Raw genomic sequence first — 18,089 nt, 5'->3', positions numbered from 1 at the left:
TCCTAGTTAGACTAAAAGAGAAAAATCATGATTATATAAATAGCTAACTAAAAAGCAGGTGATTAAACAATTAGAAATACCCTCTGAATAAAACAGGAATAGGAAAAAAATCATCCTAAAAAGTGATGAGCATTCAGCAGAAACCAACTGCAAACATCAAATAGAGAAATAATAAGATATCCATTGAAGCCCAGAACCAGCCTGGAATATGCAACCATTTGTCTAGGACTCTGACTACTGAATGAGTGACAGGAAAGACACCTGGTCCTGGCAGCCCCCAGGCTGGACTGTAGGGGGGAAGGCCCTTGGGTTTAAGGGTCGATCTTGCTGGCAAGCAAAAATAAGCTACCTATGCCTGTGCAAAAACTAACCTCTCCTTCCAAACACACAGGCGAGCATGTCTACAATTGCATTTTTATTACCTCCATATTTTGAAGCAGTTCATGACCAGCAGAGTGCTTTGGGGACATTTTTTACAAGAAATGAAACCATTTCTTTAAGAAAAAGGCACGTGTTCCTTCAATAGGTAAGAAAAGCTTCCCACCCCCTTCCCCCTCCCCTCTTGAGGGAGCAGCCCCTGTGGGAACCCAAACTGGTACCCTAGAAACATTCAGCAAAGCGACCTCAGCCTCCCTGACCCCCACCCCGAGCAGCTGGGATGAGCGCAACATACTCCTCACAGGTCATTTGATCTTGAGGTCTCTCAAGGCTGATTCAAGGCTCTGGAAGGAGACGAGCAGAACAGACAGGCTGGTTCTCAGCTGTCCTGCAGACACCCCCTCCGCAGGGACCTGGCCCACACCCACCCCAGCCCCAGCCTGGCAGAGGACAGAGACCTGGGCTTTGGGGTCCCGCAGGCCTGGGTTTGAATCCCAGCCCTAAAGGGAGGTGCCCCAGAGGGTGCAGAATCCCAGATGTCAAGGGTCTGCCCTGCTCATCCCCACACAGTGCCTTTCCCTCTCAGGAATGAAGGATGGGACATCTGGGGGCCTGGCGGGAGCCAGGGTGGGGCAAGCCTCACCTTCACATCCCAGATGCTCATGCCGCCATCCATGCCCGTAGTGCAGAACTGAGAGCACTTGGCCTTTCCCCCGCTGAGCACCGAGATCTGGCTGCAAAGAGCATGAGGGTTTTCCAGATCCCAGCCTGTGCCCATGCAGGACACAGCCCACCCTGCCCTCCAGGAGGTCCCAAAGTTCTGGTGGAGCCGACTCCCGTGAGAAGTGCTGAGATGGGGTGTACCCATGCAGGGACAGCTTGGGAGCGGGCGTGACAAAGGATCACAGAGGACGGGGCTCATGAGTCTGTGTTAGGGACGAACAGTTCTATGGGAGGTGCAGAGGGCAGCCCAGGCAAATGGAACAGGACACACAATGGAACAGGCCTGGGCAGGGCGTGAGGACACGTGTGTCTGGGGAATGTACAGAGTGACAGTAGTGTAGCAGGACGGGAAAAAAGCAAAAGATGGGGCTGGGCGAACACAGGGCTAGTTCTGAAGAGCCTTGAAAGTCAGGCAACAGTGTTTAGTCTGAAGACATTGGACAGGCGGCCGCAGAAGGGTTTAAGCGGCTGAGGGGATCGGTCGGAAAGTCTTGCCACACTTCGCCCTCTGATTCGCCGCGGGGTGGACACCTGTGGCTGGCAGGATTGGGGAGTTTTGGAAGGACTCTCGCTCCCTCGTCCCACCGCAGTTCCTAAAGGACGCTGCAGCAGGACTCTCAGTTCCGCGCCTACCCTCCAGCCCGCTTCAACTATGGCCCCGCCCATAAGGAGCCGGCTGGTCACTGCCTGCCCACCCAGAGAAACGCAGGCCCCACCCCTGCGACCCTCCCGCATAGCCATGTCCTAAAAATACAGAGTGAGGCTGACTGCTCTGCCCCCGGCTGGTGCTATCTTTGTGCAACCTAAAGAGATTGACCTGTTTCGTAAGTCAGGGCCCCCTCTTTGATGCTGCACGGCGGTGAGGGCGTAAGCGGGGTCAGACCCGCCCCTGCCCCCTTCGGGCCCCACCTCCCCCAGGCCCTGCCTACCGCCCGGCTCCGCCCCCAGCCTCACCTGATATTATTCTGGCCAGCCCCGCCCCTCTGGGCCCCGCCTACCATCCAGCCCCGCCCCCGCCCTGATTGATGCTGCTCGTGTGCAAGGAGTCCAGGCCGGCCCCGCCCCTTGCAGGCCCCGCCTACCATCCAGCCCCATCCCCGCCCTCACAGACGCTGCTCTTGTGCCGCGAGTCCAAGCCGGCCCTGCCCTCTAGGCCCCGCCCACGACCCAGCCCCGCCCCCGCCCTCACAGACGCTGCTCTTGTGCCGCGAGTCCAAGCCGGCCCTGCCCCCTAGGCCCCGCCCACGACCCAGCCCCGCCCCCGCCCTCAGACGCTGCTCTAGTGAAGGGGGTCCAGGCCGGCCCCGCCCCCTAGGCCCCGCCTACGACCCAGCCCCGCCCCGCCCTCACAGACGCTGCTCTAGTGCAGGGAGTCCACGCCGGCCCCGACCCCGCCCTCACAGACGCTGAGTCCAGGCCGGCCCCGCGCCCTGCAGGCCTCGCCCCCGGGCCCCGTCCTCACCTGACGCTGTTCTTGTGCAGTGAGTCCACGCCGGCGCCCGAGGCCGCACCGCCCTCCGAGCTCGCTTTTCTGTCGAGGTTCTGGAAGCGCTCGCGGGCCGTCAAGCCGCGCTGCGAGCTTTGCTTGGGCACGTCCAGCCGCCCCCCGAAGCTCAGCGTCCCCGCGGCACCGTCGTAGGTAAACAGCACCGGGAAGCAGTCGTGGCCCTGCGGCGGAGCGGGGTGCCATTGGAGCGCCGGCCGAGGGCAGGCACAGCGCCCCCATTTTCCACAGGGGAAACTGAGGCCGGAGGCAAGGCGCAACGCCAACAGGCGTCTGGCCACGAGTCTAGCGCCCCGGAGGCCGGATGTGGGACCTGGGTGGAGCTACCAGGAAGCCGATGCCAGCTCCAGGCCACAGCTGGCCGACCCCAGGTATATTCAGTCGGGTCCAGATGGTGGGGGTGAGCATCTAGGGGTGGCCCCTCCCCCAGCAAGGCCCCCATCTGGTTGAGAAAGCTTATCTGGGACTCCCCTGGGAGCTCAGGGCCTTCTGTCCTGCCCAGCTGGTTACACCTGCTCCGGGAGAGAACCCACAGCTGGACGCTTCTCTAGCCAATGCCGGCCTGATCCCCCTCCAAGACCCCCATTATGTTTGCTGAGGAGTGAAAGGGCCTTGACAGATAGATGGGCCAGAGGTGAGAGGGAGAGTAGTGCCCTTCTAGACACACGAGAGAACTGCACGGGCCCCCACACACCCACTCTGAGTTAGGTGTGGCCGTGTCATTTGCAGTGGCCAATAAAATGGAAGCAGAAACATGAGAATCCAGGGCAGGATCCTCCACCGCCCCCTTGGCCCTCCACGGTGGTCGAGGAGCATGTTGGAGATGAAGCCTCCATCTGCAGTGAGCAGAGCCCCCTCACAACACCCACGCTGGACATGAAAAGGGATGGAGAAATAAATATTCACTGCAACTGGGGACGTTTTTGTTACTGCAGCATAACTCAATCTATTCTGACCAATACAGATACATGGATGGATGGGAGGAAGGAAGGAAGGAAGAAAAGGACAGAGGCAGACAAGTGGAGAGCTGCCTGCGCATCTTGGGGTTCTGGGAGACCTGGGCTAACTGGCCACTGCTCCCCTCCCCGTCCCCCCCACCTCGCTCCCTCCTTACCGCTGCCACCAGACTGTTGTCTGTGATGAAGGTCAGGGCCAGCAGCGGCAGCGTTTCAGAGGCCAGAGTTGCGACGCTGAGGGAGACAGAGATGTCAGTCACACCGGCCCCCCTGCTCTGTGCCTTGGTTGCCCCCTACTTGGGTGGCCTGTACTCACGCCATCTTCTTCTCGGCATCAGCCAGGCACAAGGTGCTGTCGTGGCTGACCCAGGCCACGCGGCTGCCGCTGGCTGAAAAGCAGACGCCATGCACCCAGCCGCAGCTACTGCTGGACTCGAACATCAGCTCCCCGAAGGGCATCTTGGATCCCCATGGGGTGGGTGCTGGCCGCTCCTCCACCTCCTTGATGTAGGCTGAGAAGATCCTGCCGGGAAAGGCCAAAGAAAAAGGGTGACCGGGGGTCTGGGAGGGGCCTGAAAAGGGACTCCCTCTGCCATACTGGCCTGGTGAGGTCAGAGTACCCGGCTAGGAGCTCGTAGGGACCACAGCCAGCTTGGCATGACCTGTGCCTTCATGCTCGGACAAGTCTGAGCCTCAGTGCCCTCTTCATGCAATGGAGCGGGGCAGGGAGGTCAGCCAGCTCCCACCCACCCCCAAAGCCTCATCAGGACGTCATCCTCTCCAGGCCCCGGGCTCCAAAGGGGCCTCCGTGCCTGCTGCAGCCTCGATTCCCAGGTGGAGATTCAGAGACCCAGGCCGTCTGCCTGGACCTAGGAGCCAGAAGCCTTGGGATACTCGGGGGTGCTGGGCCCAGAAGTAAAAAAACAGCCAATGGCAACTGCAGACTACATTCCACGCCTTAAGATAATGAGGCAGGGTCTGTCCCAGCTTATCGTCATTCATACCTCAGTGTGAAAAAGTACACCCATCCATTTTCCTTCAGACAAGCCAGGAAACTGAAGGGGTTGGGGGGGTTTCTAATGAGGCAGGACAGGAGGGCCTAGGAAAGAAATCTTCTGACATTAAGAGGTGGCAAGGGATGTGTCCTACTAGTCTCTCCATGGCCTGGAGACAGGACCCAGCGATGATCCTCCAAAGAACAAAACCTCACAGACGCTCGACCAGGCCCCAGGTCAGCCCGCTGGCAGCAGAGCTGGAGCTGGTCTGAAAGGCAAGTTTGGGGCTCCCAGGACAGGGCTCCCCTCCACCCTCCCATCCGTGCTCCTATGCTGACATCAGGGCCCCGCCCCTCACCGGCACTTGAAGTCGCAGGAGCCAGCAGCCAGGAGCACGTTGTTGGGGTGCCAGTCCAGGCTGAGGACGGTGGAGCGGATGGGCTTCTTGATGTGCTTGCACACCCACCTGGACATGGCAGTCAGACAGGTGTGGGGAGAGAGGGGCAGACAGGCGGGCACCCACCGACCTCAGCGCCCAGGGCCTCAGTGCCCCAGGGCCTCCAGGCTCCCACCGGGCCCTGCAGATTGCCGAGGTCCCGTGGGCCCATCAGGGTCCTGGTTCAGGCCAGTGATGTGCTGGGTTTCTACCCCTGTAGATGTGGTACATAAACCTCACAACAACCCTGGGGCAGGCTCAGCGAGGACTCACACAGCTGCCAACTGGCCGGGATGGGATTTGAACTCGGGCCTACCAGACTCCAGCCTGAGCTCCTGCCTGGCCTCTGTCCTCAGGGGAGAAGATTACGATATGGCTGGGAGCTGGTGAGTGGGCCTGGGAGTGAGACAGGCTGGGTGCCTCGGGCAAGTGACTTTGCCTCAGGGCCTTGCTTTGCTTATCTGTGAAGTGGGGACAACAGACGCCCTGTCCAGGGGGCTGTGGGGGAGTCAATGCCAACATGTGTGCAGGGTGGTCTGTGCCCTATTACTGAGATGGGGCTGTGCAGAGAGCCCCTCACCTCACCCATGACGTCCAGAGAGGACACGCTTCCCCAGGGTCATGTGAACAGGGGCCTGTCACCCCATCCGGGCTTTCTGAGACACTCTAGTCCCACCACCTGTTGGTCTGCAGCCCTGGGTCCCTCCCAGCCCACTCTGGCCCCACCCAGGCACCCACCAGTCATTTTCCTGCTCGAAATAGCAGATGGAGATGACCCGGGAGCCGCTGCCCACAGCGAACTTGTTCTCATTGGGGGCCCAGCGCACGCAGCGAGCAGCCCGGTTGATCCGCAGGATGACGAGTGTGGGCTTCCACGTCTGACCCTTCAGCGTCCACACATAGGCGTTGCGGTCTGTGCCGCAGGTCACGATGCGGTTACTCTCAGGGGCCCAGTCGATGCCTGTGGGGTGGAGAGGGGACACTAGGCTGAAGCCATCCAAGCAGAGGTGGCTCTATAGTGTCCCTGTAAGAGGAGCTTAGGGGCCATAATCCGGATAAAAGCTGCTCCAGGCGGTGCTACTAGAGGGATGTTACAGCTGTCCAAACTATCACCAAACATGCCGGAAGGCCAAGCCAAGAGACAGAAAAGAAATGGGTCCTTGGTAATGCTGAGCTGCTGGATCAAGCCTTTCCTGAAGCCCAAAAACTTCTGAGTTTTTTAGTAACATGAATGAACATAATCCCTTTATAACTTAAGCCAGTTTGAATCAGGGTTGTGTTACTTGTAACCCAAACTATCCTGCTTGACACAATGAGTGAGTGGATGGCCCTAGCCGGCCCTGCCCTGTCCCCCTGCCTCCTTTCAGGAGGGTTGTCCCAGCCACCTGACTCACCTGTCACCTGCCCATTGTGCTCCTTGAGCTCATGCACCTTGAGCCACTTGGCCCCGCTCTTCTCATAGATGTGCACCTCATGGTTGTTGGGGCAGATGGCGATCTCTGCAGGAGAGAAGGGCAGGGTGAGGGGAGTGGGAGGAGGCGTGCGTGCCTGGGTCCCCCATTCTCTCACGACTCCCCTCTACCAGGGACGCCCTTCCCCAGCCACCTAGGCAACACCTCCATCTTCATGACTCGGGCGCCTCCTCTGCCTCAGAGGGGCCCCCACTGCTGGGCCCCCTTGTGACACCACCTCAGGGAATGGCCACCCCTCGGCTGCACCCCCCCACCCCGGACGCCCCCACAGCAGTCTCGTGACCTCTAGGAGCTCTCCCTGTCCCCTGCTACTGCCCTCTGCTCCCAACTCCAGCCACGGTCTCCTTGCTGCTCCTGATGACACGCGCTCTCCCACCTCGGAGCTCTGCACCTGGCCCTCCCTGGCCTCCTCTGGGTCTCTGTGCAGATGTCACCTCCTCCGAAGGCCTGCCCTGGCTGCCTCTTCTAACTCGCGCCTCTGCCTCCACCGCTTTCCCCTGGCCTGCCTTTATCTTCGTAGCTCATTTCACTACCTGCCATGGCAGGTGCATCGTCATTTCTTGGCCCCAAGCCCTCCCCCAGCCTGTGTCCTTTTTTTTTTTTTTTTGTGAGGAAGATCGGCCCTGAGCTAACATCTGCCAATCCTCCTCTTTTTGCTGAGGAAGACTGGCCCTGGGCTAACATCCGTGCCCATCTTCCTCCACTTTATATGGGACGCCCCCACAGCATGGCCTGACAAGCGGTGCGTCAGTGCGCGCCCGGGATCCGAACCGGCGAACCCCGGGCCACTGCAGTGGAGCACACACTTAACCGCTTGTGCCACCGGGCCGGCCCCAGCAGCCTGTGTCCTTGAGGGCAGGCCCAGCTGTCACACCCGCCGGGCACCCGGGACAGGGCAGGCTGTGCTCCCACCTCCACCCCACCCGCCCGGCTCCATCCCCTCCTCGACACTCAGGGCCACCAGGGGTGAAGGGGGACAGCAGCCCTCACGGACGGAGCCCACAGTCAGGGCGCTGCTTAGCGCCCACATGCTGCGGGGGCCAGGCACACACGTGCTCCAGGGGGCGGACACCCACATGTGCTGGGGGGGCACCCACGTGTGCTCTGGGGGGGCACACACGCGCTCCGCGGGAGACACCCACGTGTGCTCTGGGGGGGCACTCACGCGTGCGGTCCTTGTTCCAGGCGTGGCAGCTGATGGGCTCCACCAGGAAGCTGTGGTAGGCCATGGCCACTCTGCTCCTGTTCCCAGGATAGGGAGGGACCCGAGTCAGCCGTGCCCGTGCCCCAGACCAGGCCCTGGCCAACCTCGAGCAGGGCAGCAGGGCCCCTCTGGCCTCCCGACTCTGCTGGAGCCTCAGTTTCCCTCCTCACAAAGTGGCAGCTCTCATAGGATGTCTCTGAGGCTCCAGGGAACAAAGACGAAGTCGGGGGCACTACCGTGAGTGGGGTGTGCTGGACCCTGCACCAGACAGGCCAGTGCTCGGCATCTGTGCCTCGGTTTCCTCCCAGGAGAGGTCCCCCAGAAGGACGGGTGCAGAGGAAAGGAAACCATCCCATAAACCAAGAGCCGTGCCAGCCCTCCAAGCCCGGAGCCCTGGTCTTCCCTCACCCTCCTCGGGGGGGGGGGCGGGTCTGCAGGGGCCTGTGGGTGGGGACACAGGCCCACACAGACATCCCGTTCTCATCCAAAAAACCCATTTGCTGCTCCTGTGGCCAGAAGGAGGGGCAAGACTGGGCAAGAGTGGGTGGTGGGGTGTTCGGGGTCCTAGGGTGGCTGGGCTGTGCAGGTGAAGGAGGGCACGGAGGACAGCTGGGTGCCGGAGGAGGGAGGGCTGGGCCCACCTGACGGTGCTGCCCACTGGGCCTGAGGAGGGGCGGGGTGCACACCACCACGGGCAGCCTCCCTTTGCCCTCACCCCTCCCCACCAGCTCTGCTCATTTCTGCCCCACGCCCGGGACTGGCCAGCAATTCCCATTTCAGGCCACGCCCTTCCTCCCTGGCTGTGACGGCCCTGCTGGTGGCCCCTCTGCCTGTTCTTAGTGCCAAGCTTGCTGCCCTCCGCCAGTCTCTGTGCCTGGAGCACACCCGGCCTTTGCACATGCTGTTCCCTCTGCAGGGAAAGCCGCTTCCTCTTTGAGCCTGATGCGCCTTCCAGGCCAGTTCTGTCCACATTTCACGGCCACAAGCCCTTCTCCTGGATGCCCACCCTTGTTCTATTGGGCAAAGCCCTACTCATCCGTAAAGACCCAAAGTGAACATCACTTCCTCAAACCCATTCTCTCCTCACCTCCCCCTCTCAGCTTCCCAGAGTCGCAGGGGCCTGTGGGTGGAACCCAGCAGCACTGCTTGCCAGCTGTGTGACCCCAGGCATGTCGCTCGCCCTCTCTGAACCTCAGTTTCCACATGTGCAAAATGGGAACAGGAATCCTACCCCCAAAGGGGTTAAGAAGGTGAATAAGACAATTCGCCACGCCTGGCAGATAGTAGGTGTCCCTGAAAGGGCAGCTCTTAGTCCGCAGAGGACGGGGCAGCATGTGTTCAGGAGGCAGCCTCCACAGCTGGACCAGGGGCTGAGCCCGGGGCACACAGGCCTGAGGCCTTCACACTGGCTGTTCCCTCAGCCTTCGAAGCTCTCCCCGCAGATGCCCACGTGGCTCTTGCCCTCGCCGCTGCCATTCCAGTCTGTGCTCCGAGCCACCACCACCGATCTGAAACTGCAGCTGCCTTCCCCGGCCCGGCCCTGCCCAGTCCCTGTTGAAGTCTCTCCACAGGTCGTCATTACTGGGCACAGAGGACACTGCACTCGTTTATCGTGCCCGCTGTCTTCCTTCCCCGCTGGACTGTGACAAGCTTGATGGAGGCTGACATTGCTGACCATCCTGTCCACATGTCTGTCCCCGGAGCCTAAACGCTTGGGTAGCAGGTGCTCGGTAAGTATTTGATGAACACATTGTTTACTGTTAGTGCCCAGCAGAGTAAGCCCTCTAATAAAATTTTTTTTTAAATAATACCATCACCTGACATTTCCAGAATGCACCTTGCTTGCCAGCTCTCAGTACTCTATGTATTCTTGACTTCAATGCTCAGATGCCACAGTCCCAGATGACAGACAGGGAGGCTGAGGCTCAGAGAGGGGAAGCCTCCTGCCCAGAGTCACACAGCCCCCAGACGGGTGTCACCAGGAACTTGGCTGCCCCACCAGACTAGCAGGTTGCACCCCGCGGCCTGGACTGCAGGAAGGCCGCTCCTCGGCTGGGGGCCTGAGCCCTGAACGCCCTGGGAAGCTGGTGGGTGCCCAGCCGGCCCCTCAGAAGAAGGGCTGCCTGTTCAGGCTGAGCTCACCCTCACAGCTGGTGGGGGCCCTGCTGGAACACTGGGGTCTTCCCCTCCCTCAGCAGGGTCTCTACCAAGGCACCTCTGGGAGGAAGAGCGTTGAGTCTGAGCTCATGCACGAGGTGGGCACGAGCTGCAGTGTAGCCTGTCGCACAGCAGAGGAAGCCAGGGCTCAGTGACCGGCCTGCCTGAGGGTGCACCACAAACCCCGCGGGGCCTGGCTTCCTGCCCACCCAGCTCAGTGCCTGGTGGGCTCCGCCCGTCCTGCCCACGCCCTGCGCACCCCAGATGCACACCACTGCTGACATTTCACAGCAGGAAGGCCTGGAAAGCTCCAGGGGCAGCCTCGCGCACACACACACGTGCGCACACACACACGTGCACGTACAGGGCAAGGATCGCCTCTGTTCCCCAGCCTAGAGCAGGGCACCAAGCGGGTCCTCAGTCAACATTTGCCGAGAAAGAGAAAGTGGACACGCGCGCAGCCTGGGCACAGCCACACACACTCATGCGTGTTCAGCCTCGCACACACACAAGCACACGACTCCCCTACACTCATGTGTTCAGCCTCACACACACAAGCACACCACTCCCACGTGCTCATGCGTGTTCAGCCTCGCACACACACACAAGCACCCTGCTCCCACATGCACGTGTGTTCAGCCTTGCACATACGCTGCTCCCCCATGCACAGGCATGTTCAGCCTTGCACGCACACAAGCACACTGCTCCACGTGCAAACGCCTGTGCAGCCTTGCACGCACACACCAGCACACTGCTCCCACCGTGCTGCCTCCCCAACCTCCCTCTCCTTATAAGGCCTCTCTGTGCGAGGCAAAGTCCAGGAAGTGGCTCCTCAGAGGCGTCGGCAGGTCAGCAGGCCTGAGGGGATTTCCCCAAGCGCTTCCAGTGCATCTGGGCTGGGCAGCACTGGTGTCCAGCGTGGCTGGGGCAGCGGGTCATCAGTGGCCACATCCCAGAGAACAAGACTCAGGAGTGGGCACACCAGGCCTGTCTGACTGCTAAGCTGGGCTAATCTGCCCACTCCCATTTTCCCGGGTCACCAGTGGGGCAGGGGCAGAGCCATAGCCAGAGGCCCACTTCCAACCCCTAGCTGGGCTCCTGTTGGCCCCTGGCCTCCTGCTGAGGCCAACCACACCCCCTTTCAGCCCCAGGGGGCCCAGAAGGAAGAAGGCCTGCAGTTGCAGCCCAGGGGGTCCCTGGACCCTAGACTTGGGCCCAGAGCTGGTCAGCAGAACCCACTGTCCCAGCTCCAACTGTCACAGACTCGCCATGTGGCCAGGCGTCCCTGCCCCTTCCGGGGTCTTGGTGAGAGCGTCCAGACGTGCGGGCCAGGCTGTAAAAGCCTGTCGAGCGTGACGATCTAGAGTTCCACTGTGAAGACGGAGAGGTTGGGTCTGCCGAGGACAGCAGCCCCATACTAGCAAATAACGCAGCTGGAGGGCTTGGGGAGCCCTGACCGCTGTTTCCTGGAACCCAAAGCTTCTCAAGTGGGAGAGGGAGCAGCTGGTAAAGATGGCCACAGGCGCAGTGGGCCAGGCAGGGGAGGGAGGTTCAGACCACACCTGTCAGCCAATCACACTGTAGCATGAATTCAGACAGAAATACTTCCTGGTACACCGAACCTTAAAGTGGGAAGGGGTATGAGTGAAGGGAGTGGGAGAGAGGAAGATGCATTTCCCCTTTTTCATAAATTTTTTATAGCTTCTGCAAAGCAACTGAAAGCAGCAGGGCCTCAGCACCAACGCCCAGCCCCCACACGTTACAGATGAGGAAGTGGGAGCCCAGCGAGGGAAGTGGCTTCTCCAGGCCCCTGGCCTCAGGGCTGCAGCCTCCTAGCTGGGGAATCCGGGGATAGTTCTGGGTAGTCAGACCCAGGAAGAGCCTTCACACTGAGCCACCCTGCCACCAAAGTTCCCAGGAAAACCTCTCCCCTACCCAGGGGGAGGGGAGTGCCCACCCTACCAGCCAGCCACCCCGCTGAGGAAAATGCAACTAGGGCTGCTCTGCCCCAGTGTGTTGACAACACAATGCCTCAGCCCTGGCTCTGGGTGGAGACAGGGGCAGGACGAGGCCTCCGGGACACCCACCCACTTGTCACCAAGGTCCTGTGAGCCAGCACCATGGGCCCATTTGACTGCTGAGGACAGAGAGGAGGGGGCCCTGGGGATCATGTTAGGATCATGCTCTGTGCCCCCATAACCCGGAAACAGAGTGAGACTGAGGGAGGGGAGGGGCCAAATCCCGACAGACTCCCCTGCTGGCTCCAAGCCACCCCCCACCAGCCTGGAGCCAGGATCTCTCTGTGCTCCCAGGAGCACTTCCCTGGCATCAGGCACACAGTGGGTGCTTGGAATGAATGGACCAGGACCGCTTGGGGCTGGGGTGCAAGGGGACAGAGAAGGGCAGCATGATGGCTGGGAGGGGGTTTGGGTTTCCATCTGGGAGTGCCATAGACCATGCACTGGGGTGTGGATGTCAGCTCCATGGGGGCAAGGGTGTTTGTTTTGTTCACTGAAGCATCCCCAGCACCAATCAGAGGGCCTGGCACACAGTAGGCAATCAAGTAATAGTTCTGGAATGATGCTGAACGAATGAATCACATCCTTTTTGCTGGGTCTGTCTTAGGAATATGCAGGATTGCTTCAGTGACGCATGTATGCAATTTGTAAATATCTCCCGGGGAGTATGTGCTCCAATTTTTTTCCCTGATAGGGTCAATGATTAGAAAACCTGCAATCTAGAGGGTCCTCTCTGAGGATTCGAGGAGAATACAGCTCCCCTCCTCAGCAAAGCAAGCCAGGCGAGGCTTTGGGCTGCCCCGCCAAGGGCCTCAGACCTCAGTGCTCCTTCTTACAGTGCCGGGTTCAAGTTCTGGCTCTCTCCATACTGGCCGGGCGCCCTTGGCCACCACTTCCCTCACATCTCCATCCAGAAAAGGCTGGAGTTGGACAGGGCACTGGCTGTAGGTTTGTTCTTGCTTTGAAAGAAGCTCTGCCAGTGTTCTCTGAACCCAGAGGCTTGGCTGAATTTGAGGCTAAACCAGGCAGGAGCAGCCTGGAGCAAGGATCTCGGCTCTACAGACACTCAGGGAAGTCCCCACCCAGCTCAGAGGCTGAGCCAGCAAGCCAGTCTGCACGCGTGCTAAGCAGTTACTCAACTTCCTGTTGTGTGCAGAGCAGCCCTTGCCACCCCAAACAGACCAGCCAATCCTCCTCCCCAACTCTGCTCTTAAAGGCTTACAAAACAGGCAAAGTCAAGAGACATAAATGAAAACAATCCCAAGGCACCATAAAGCACCAGTGAAAGTAATCCAAACAAAACAACACCCAAAAACATAAAACTCAATGCTGGCAGGGCTGTGGAGAAATTCTCATTTGTTGCTAATTTGTGCAGCCTTTCTGAAGAGCAATGTGATAACTCTCAATTCAACAACTGGGTAGGAACAAGCAGAACAGAATAACACGAACAGGAACTTAAAAATTGTTAACACTCTTTGGTTGCATAAATTCATTTCGGTGCTAAGAGCCATTTTTTTTTTTAAAAAAACAAACATGTTCATAATAACTGTTTATAGTGGTGACAGGGTGGAAAAATCCAGATGACAACAAATATGGAAAAAGTAACTAGTGACATTAACATGCTGGGATACTATTTAACTATTAGAAAAGACCTATGTGGATTATATATAAATCCATATGTAATGAACTAACCCTACTGGCATCTTAAATGCCTAGGATTTACCCAGGACTTGGACATTCTCTCTTTTCCCTGCTAAAGCAAACCTAGGAAGTTTTTTGCTTTGTGTTTTTTTCAACCTTCATTTGTACAGACGGAAAGTGAGACTCAGACAAAAGCCAAGATTTGCTCAAAGTCACACAGCTCCTAAATGGCACAGCTTGGATTCTGACCCCAAATACGGGAGTTTAGGTTCACCTGGGCACTTTGTTAAATGAGGGCAGGCCTTACAATAACAGTGACAACACTAATAGCACACACTCACACTGTGTGTGCCTGGCACACTGCCAAGTGTCTTACATTGCCACATTTAAGCCTCACAACTTGAAAGGTCCCCATTTTCCAGATAAGGAAAGTTGAGGCCCAGAGAGGTTAGGTGGCTTGCTAAGGTCATCAGCTGGTGGAGGAAGAAGCTGGCGCTCTTACCTAGGGCCCTGAGACCTGAAGGGCGATGGGTGTTCTTAACCACGAGGGAGCACCGCCCGCCAGGCGGGAGGAGCCCGGGGACAGCCTCCAGCCCGGCGTCCCGCACCGCACCAGGCTCGCTCCCGGGGCTCCCGCTGGTGGTGGGTGTACGACTGTCCCCGCCCCAGCCCTGGACAGGCCGGCTGCTCTCCTGCGCCCCAGGCGAGGGAGGGGCCGCTCGGGGCCAGCGCCCGGGAGCTCAGAAGCGCCCGTCCCGGGGCCCCCGGCCGCCCCCTCCCTGCACGGACCCCTCGGACCCGGCCCGGGGCGGGAGGCGGGCGGGGGGAGGGGGAGGGGGGAGGCGGTGGCCGCGGAGGGAGGGCGGGGGCGCCAGCTCATTTCCCGGTTGGAGAACCCGGAAGGCTGGAGGGTGGGGAAGTGACTGGGTGTGGGGCTTTCGCGGCCCGAAATAACGGGGGACACCGGCCGCGGGGCAGAGTCGGGATGTGAGGGCCGGAGAGGGGACAGGGAGAGGGGACAGGGAGAGGGGCCGGGGGTGGGGGCCGCCTCGAGGGCGCCGGGACCCCTGCGCGTCCCTCGCCCGGAGGCCACCGCCCACCCTCGGCGCGGCCGCCACCTGCGCCCACTGGTCCCCGCACCTCCAGGCGACGCCCCGTGCCCCCACCCCCATATCTCCTGGCAGCCCCCGCGCACTCGCCACCTGCATGCGACCCTCTCACCGCCAGGCACCCCCTCACCCCCGCCTCCCCCTCCGTCCCCCCAGCTCCAGGAGCCCCCTCCCGCGCCCCTTCACATTCCCGCATCCCCCCGCGCCCCCTCACCTCGGGGCGCCCCGGCCGCGGACTCTGGGCAGTCGACGCGCCGAACCTGCTCTGGGCCCCGCGCGGCGCCGCAGCCACTTCCTCGTGGGCGGGGGGCGGGGCCTCCCAGCCTGGCCCCCGGGGACCGGGGCGGGGACCAGGGGCAGCGGTCGGGAGACCCAAGGCCCCGCCCACCCCTCCGGGTTTGCGGGCTGCACAGACCCAAGGCGCGCAGAAATCGTCCACGACCACTCCGCACTACTTTATGGACGGGGAAACTGAGGCTCAGAGAGGGGTGCACAGCCTGAGCAGCAGCTGGGCGGGGACCGGGAGCCTGGCAGGGCGCGTGTCCACCCCCCACCCCCCACCGAGAGTGGACAGCGCCGGACGGGAGGGCGGTGTCGTCTGAGCCGGACCGCGGGGACGGCGGACTCTGCGCTCATACGCTGGCGACTGAGCAGCTTAGCGAACCTCTGCAGGCCTCCGACCCTGGCCGCGCGGGAACCATCTCTTCGTTCGCAAACTGATACCCGCCAGGCGCTAAAAGTGCCAACCCGGTGCAGGCAGTAAGGCGTGGCCAAGGCAGCCCGCCCCGCCCGCCCCGCCCTGGATCCTCACTGCAAAACCAGGATGCTGGCCCCGCCAGGCATGCACGCTGGCCGCCCCGCTGATTCTGGCTGGCCCAGCACGTTCTCTCAGTGCTGCCTTCTCGCCCCTCTACTCCACCGCGGTCACCTTCACTCCTTTAAGTTACCTGGCTGCTTGCAGCCACTTGAATTTGGGTCTTGGGCCAGGTGGCCGCGGGTGTCTTTCCATCCCTACCCTCTGCTTCATCAATGGAGATGTGGCCAAGTGGCCTGGCAGATGGAGGAGACCCTGGTGAAAACCCTGCACCCTCGCAATTCATCAGGCCCCTCTCCCTAGGAGGCCAGGACTTCTGATGATGATGGAGGGGAAAGAAGCCCCTCTGGGTGAGGTGCGTGAATCTGAACAGGGAAGTATAACAGCCACAAAGGAAGCCAGACAAGGTTAGAGCGCAGATGGAGAGAATCCCAGAGAAATGACCAGAGCCCAGGTCAACCTCTGACCGGTCAGCCTGAGCACAATCTGCCTCCGGAGGTTTCGGATACGTGTGCTAAGGAACCTACTTTACTTTTGAAGCTGGTTCGAGTTGAGTTTTTCTGTTAGTCTCAGTAAAGCATCCTGACCAATGTGCTCACCTGGGGACTCGCTTTTCTCGGTGAAAACTGAAGTGAAGCAGGTTGATTGATGAAAAGACGATGCAGAAGCTTAGGGCGAGCAAACTCTGTTTTACTATTTGCTCTGCTTTCCCCTGAGCCTAGAGCAGGGCGTGTGGCATATAGCAAGCCCTCAGTGTGCATCTGTTGAATGAATGAGTGAGTGAATGAATGAATGGTGGTGGTAGAACATGTACCCAACCCTGGCTCTGCCACTTAACCCCGCAGTATAACTTCAGGCAAGTCCTTCGTCCTGCGTGCCTCAGTTTCCGCAGCTGTAAAGCGAGGCTGACTCATAACAAGCGCTGCCCGCCCGCCCTCACCGGCCTGCGGTCATTGTGGGAAGACCCAATGGATGGAAAGCACACCTTAGACTGGGAAGCCATGGGGGATGTTCTTTGAAATGGCTCCCTTGGGGGACAAAGTTTTTAAACCTTAAGTGAAACAACTCCTTGGGTGAGGGGAGCTTGGGGGTGGAAGAATTTCTTTTGGAGTGCTGAGAACAACTTGGAGAGCTTTGTTGCTTCCTGGAATCTGCCTCCCCTGGTGCCCTGGGATGAAGATGCTACACTCCCCCTTCTTTCCGCCTTCTCAGGTTTCCAAGAAATGCAGCCACACACCCAGGCGGACTCTGCAGGGCTGGCTGACCTGGAGGAGGGCAGTCAGTCGTAGTCGGGGGGCTGGTCGCGTCTCCAGGTCACAAGGTTCTTTCCAGCTTTCTGCTCCTTCCTCCTCACTGCACTGCCTTACTGCCTCCTGGTCACAAGATGGCAGCCAAACTCCAGGCATCTGGCCTAGGAAGTGGTGCACTGGCCAAGGCAGCAGGAGACCAGGGAGGAAAGCTCCATCTTCTTCTGTCTCAGCATGTTCCCACCAAGAACGGGGACCATGGGTCTCTCTCCCTGGGATCAAGGGATTGCCACCTGATCCCTGTGAGCAGGAGGGAAGAGGGGAAACCCTTGGGCCTCCTTCCCTAGGCCACACATATTTGTGAGGTGGCCAAAGCCCGGGAAGGGGTCCACCATAGCTGAGGCCAGGAACTTGTGTCCTGCCTGCTCCAGGAGGCAGTCTTCTGATGGGGGCAGTGTTCTGAGGCACACCCCATTCCAAGCCACACGGCTTTATGTGTCAGTTCACTGAGAAATTCAGGTCTACAACGAAACCCCATAGGGTACTGTCAGAGGGGTCCCCTCCCATCAGTTCCAATGACATCTCTCTGCTCCCAAGCTTGGGCAAACTGAACTGGGCTTGGTCACTACGCACCTCCACTCCCTGCCCTCGCCCAGTAGGGAGCAGACTTAGTGGTTAGCGCTGGGGCTCTGGAGAGAGACTGCCATGGTTCCAACGGAGGCTGTCACTCCCCTCTCTGGACTTGAGTTTTGTCATCTTTAAAATGTGGCAAAGTTCCAACACTATAGAGTTGTTGTGAGTAGCTGAGGCCTATCAATTGCTCACCAGGGTGCCTGGCGGTTAGCTGTTCTCACCGTAATGTATCCAAGGCAGGGCTAAAGCACCCCTCCTCATGAGCCCCCTCAGGTGACTGACTTTACGTTAGTGGCTTTCAAACTTTTGATCACAACTCACAGTGATATGTCTACTGCGACCTAGTACACATCCCCACATATATCTGAAACATAAGTATCTTGAAACAACACTTACTACAGGCAATGCAAAATCTGTTCTTTTCTCTTCTGTGTCATTTTCAAATTGACTTTTACAACCATTAACGGGGTCTGACCCTCAATTTGAAAAACTCTGCTCTAGACTATACTTCCCCCCCTTTCTGAACTGACCTAGTGTGTTAGTTTCCTATCACTGCGGTAGCAACTTACTACAAACTGGGTGGCTTATTCTCTTACGGTTCTGGAGGTCAGAAGCCCACAGTCAGTCTCAGCGGGCAGGGTGGTGTTCCTTCTGGAAGCTCCGGGGAAACTTGTTTGCTTGCTTTTTCCAGCTTTTAGCACACCTGCATTCCTTGGCTCTGGGGCCTTGTGACACTCCAACCTGTTACGTCACATCCCTCACTCTCCTACCTCCCTCTTACAAGGATCCTTGTGACAATACT

At 59.4% G+C, this 18,089-nt stretch overlaps 1 protein-coding gene across 1 annotated transcript; it reads right to left on the bottom strand.

The window, feature by feature from the left end:
- Positions 1 to 400: 400 nt before the first annotated feature.
- On the bottom strand, positions 401 to 14,886 carry ARPC1B (actin related protein 2/3 complex subunit 1B). The gene is made up of 10 exons (XM_004440842.3): positions 14,808 to 14,886; positions 7,630 to 7,706; positions 6,387 to 6,491; positions 5,731 to 5,953; positions 4,915 to 5,022; positions 3,878 to 4,084; positions 3,720 to 3,795; positions 2,564 to 2,769; positions 1,022 to 1,112; positions 401 to 722 (listed from the first exon to the last, which is right to left on the bottom strand). The coding sequence occupies exons 2-10, from the start codon at positions 7,691 to 7,693 to the stop codon at positions 684 to 686; spliced, it is 1,119 nt and encodes a 372-aa protein (XP_004440899.1). The 5' UTR covers positions 7,694 to 7,706; positions 14,808 to 14,886; the 3' UTR covers positions 401 to 683.
- Positions 14,887 to 18,089: the final 3,203 nt, after the last annotated feature.

This window comes from Ceratotherium simum, chromosome 26 (assembly GCF_057802395.1).
Source record: "Ceratotherium simum simum isolate JZ-2026a chromosome 26, ASM5780239v1, whole genome shotgun sequence".
NCBI classification, from domain to species: Eukaryota; Metazoa; Chordata; class Mammalia; order Perissodactyla; family Rhinocerotidae; genus Ceratotherium; species Ceratotherium simum.
This window is presented reverse-complemented; position numbering and strand designations above follow the sequence as displayed.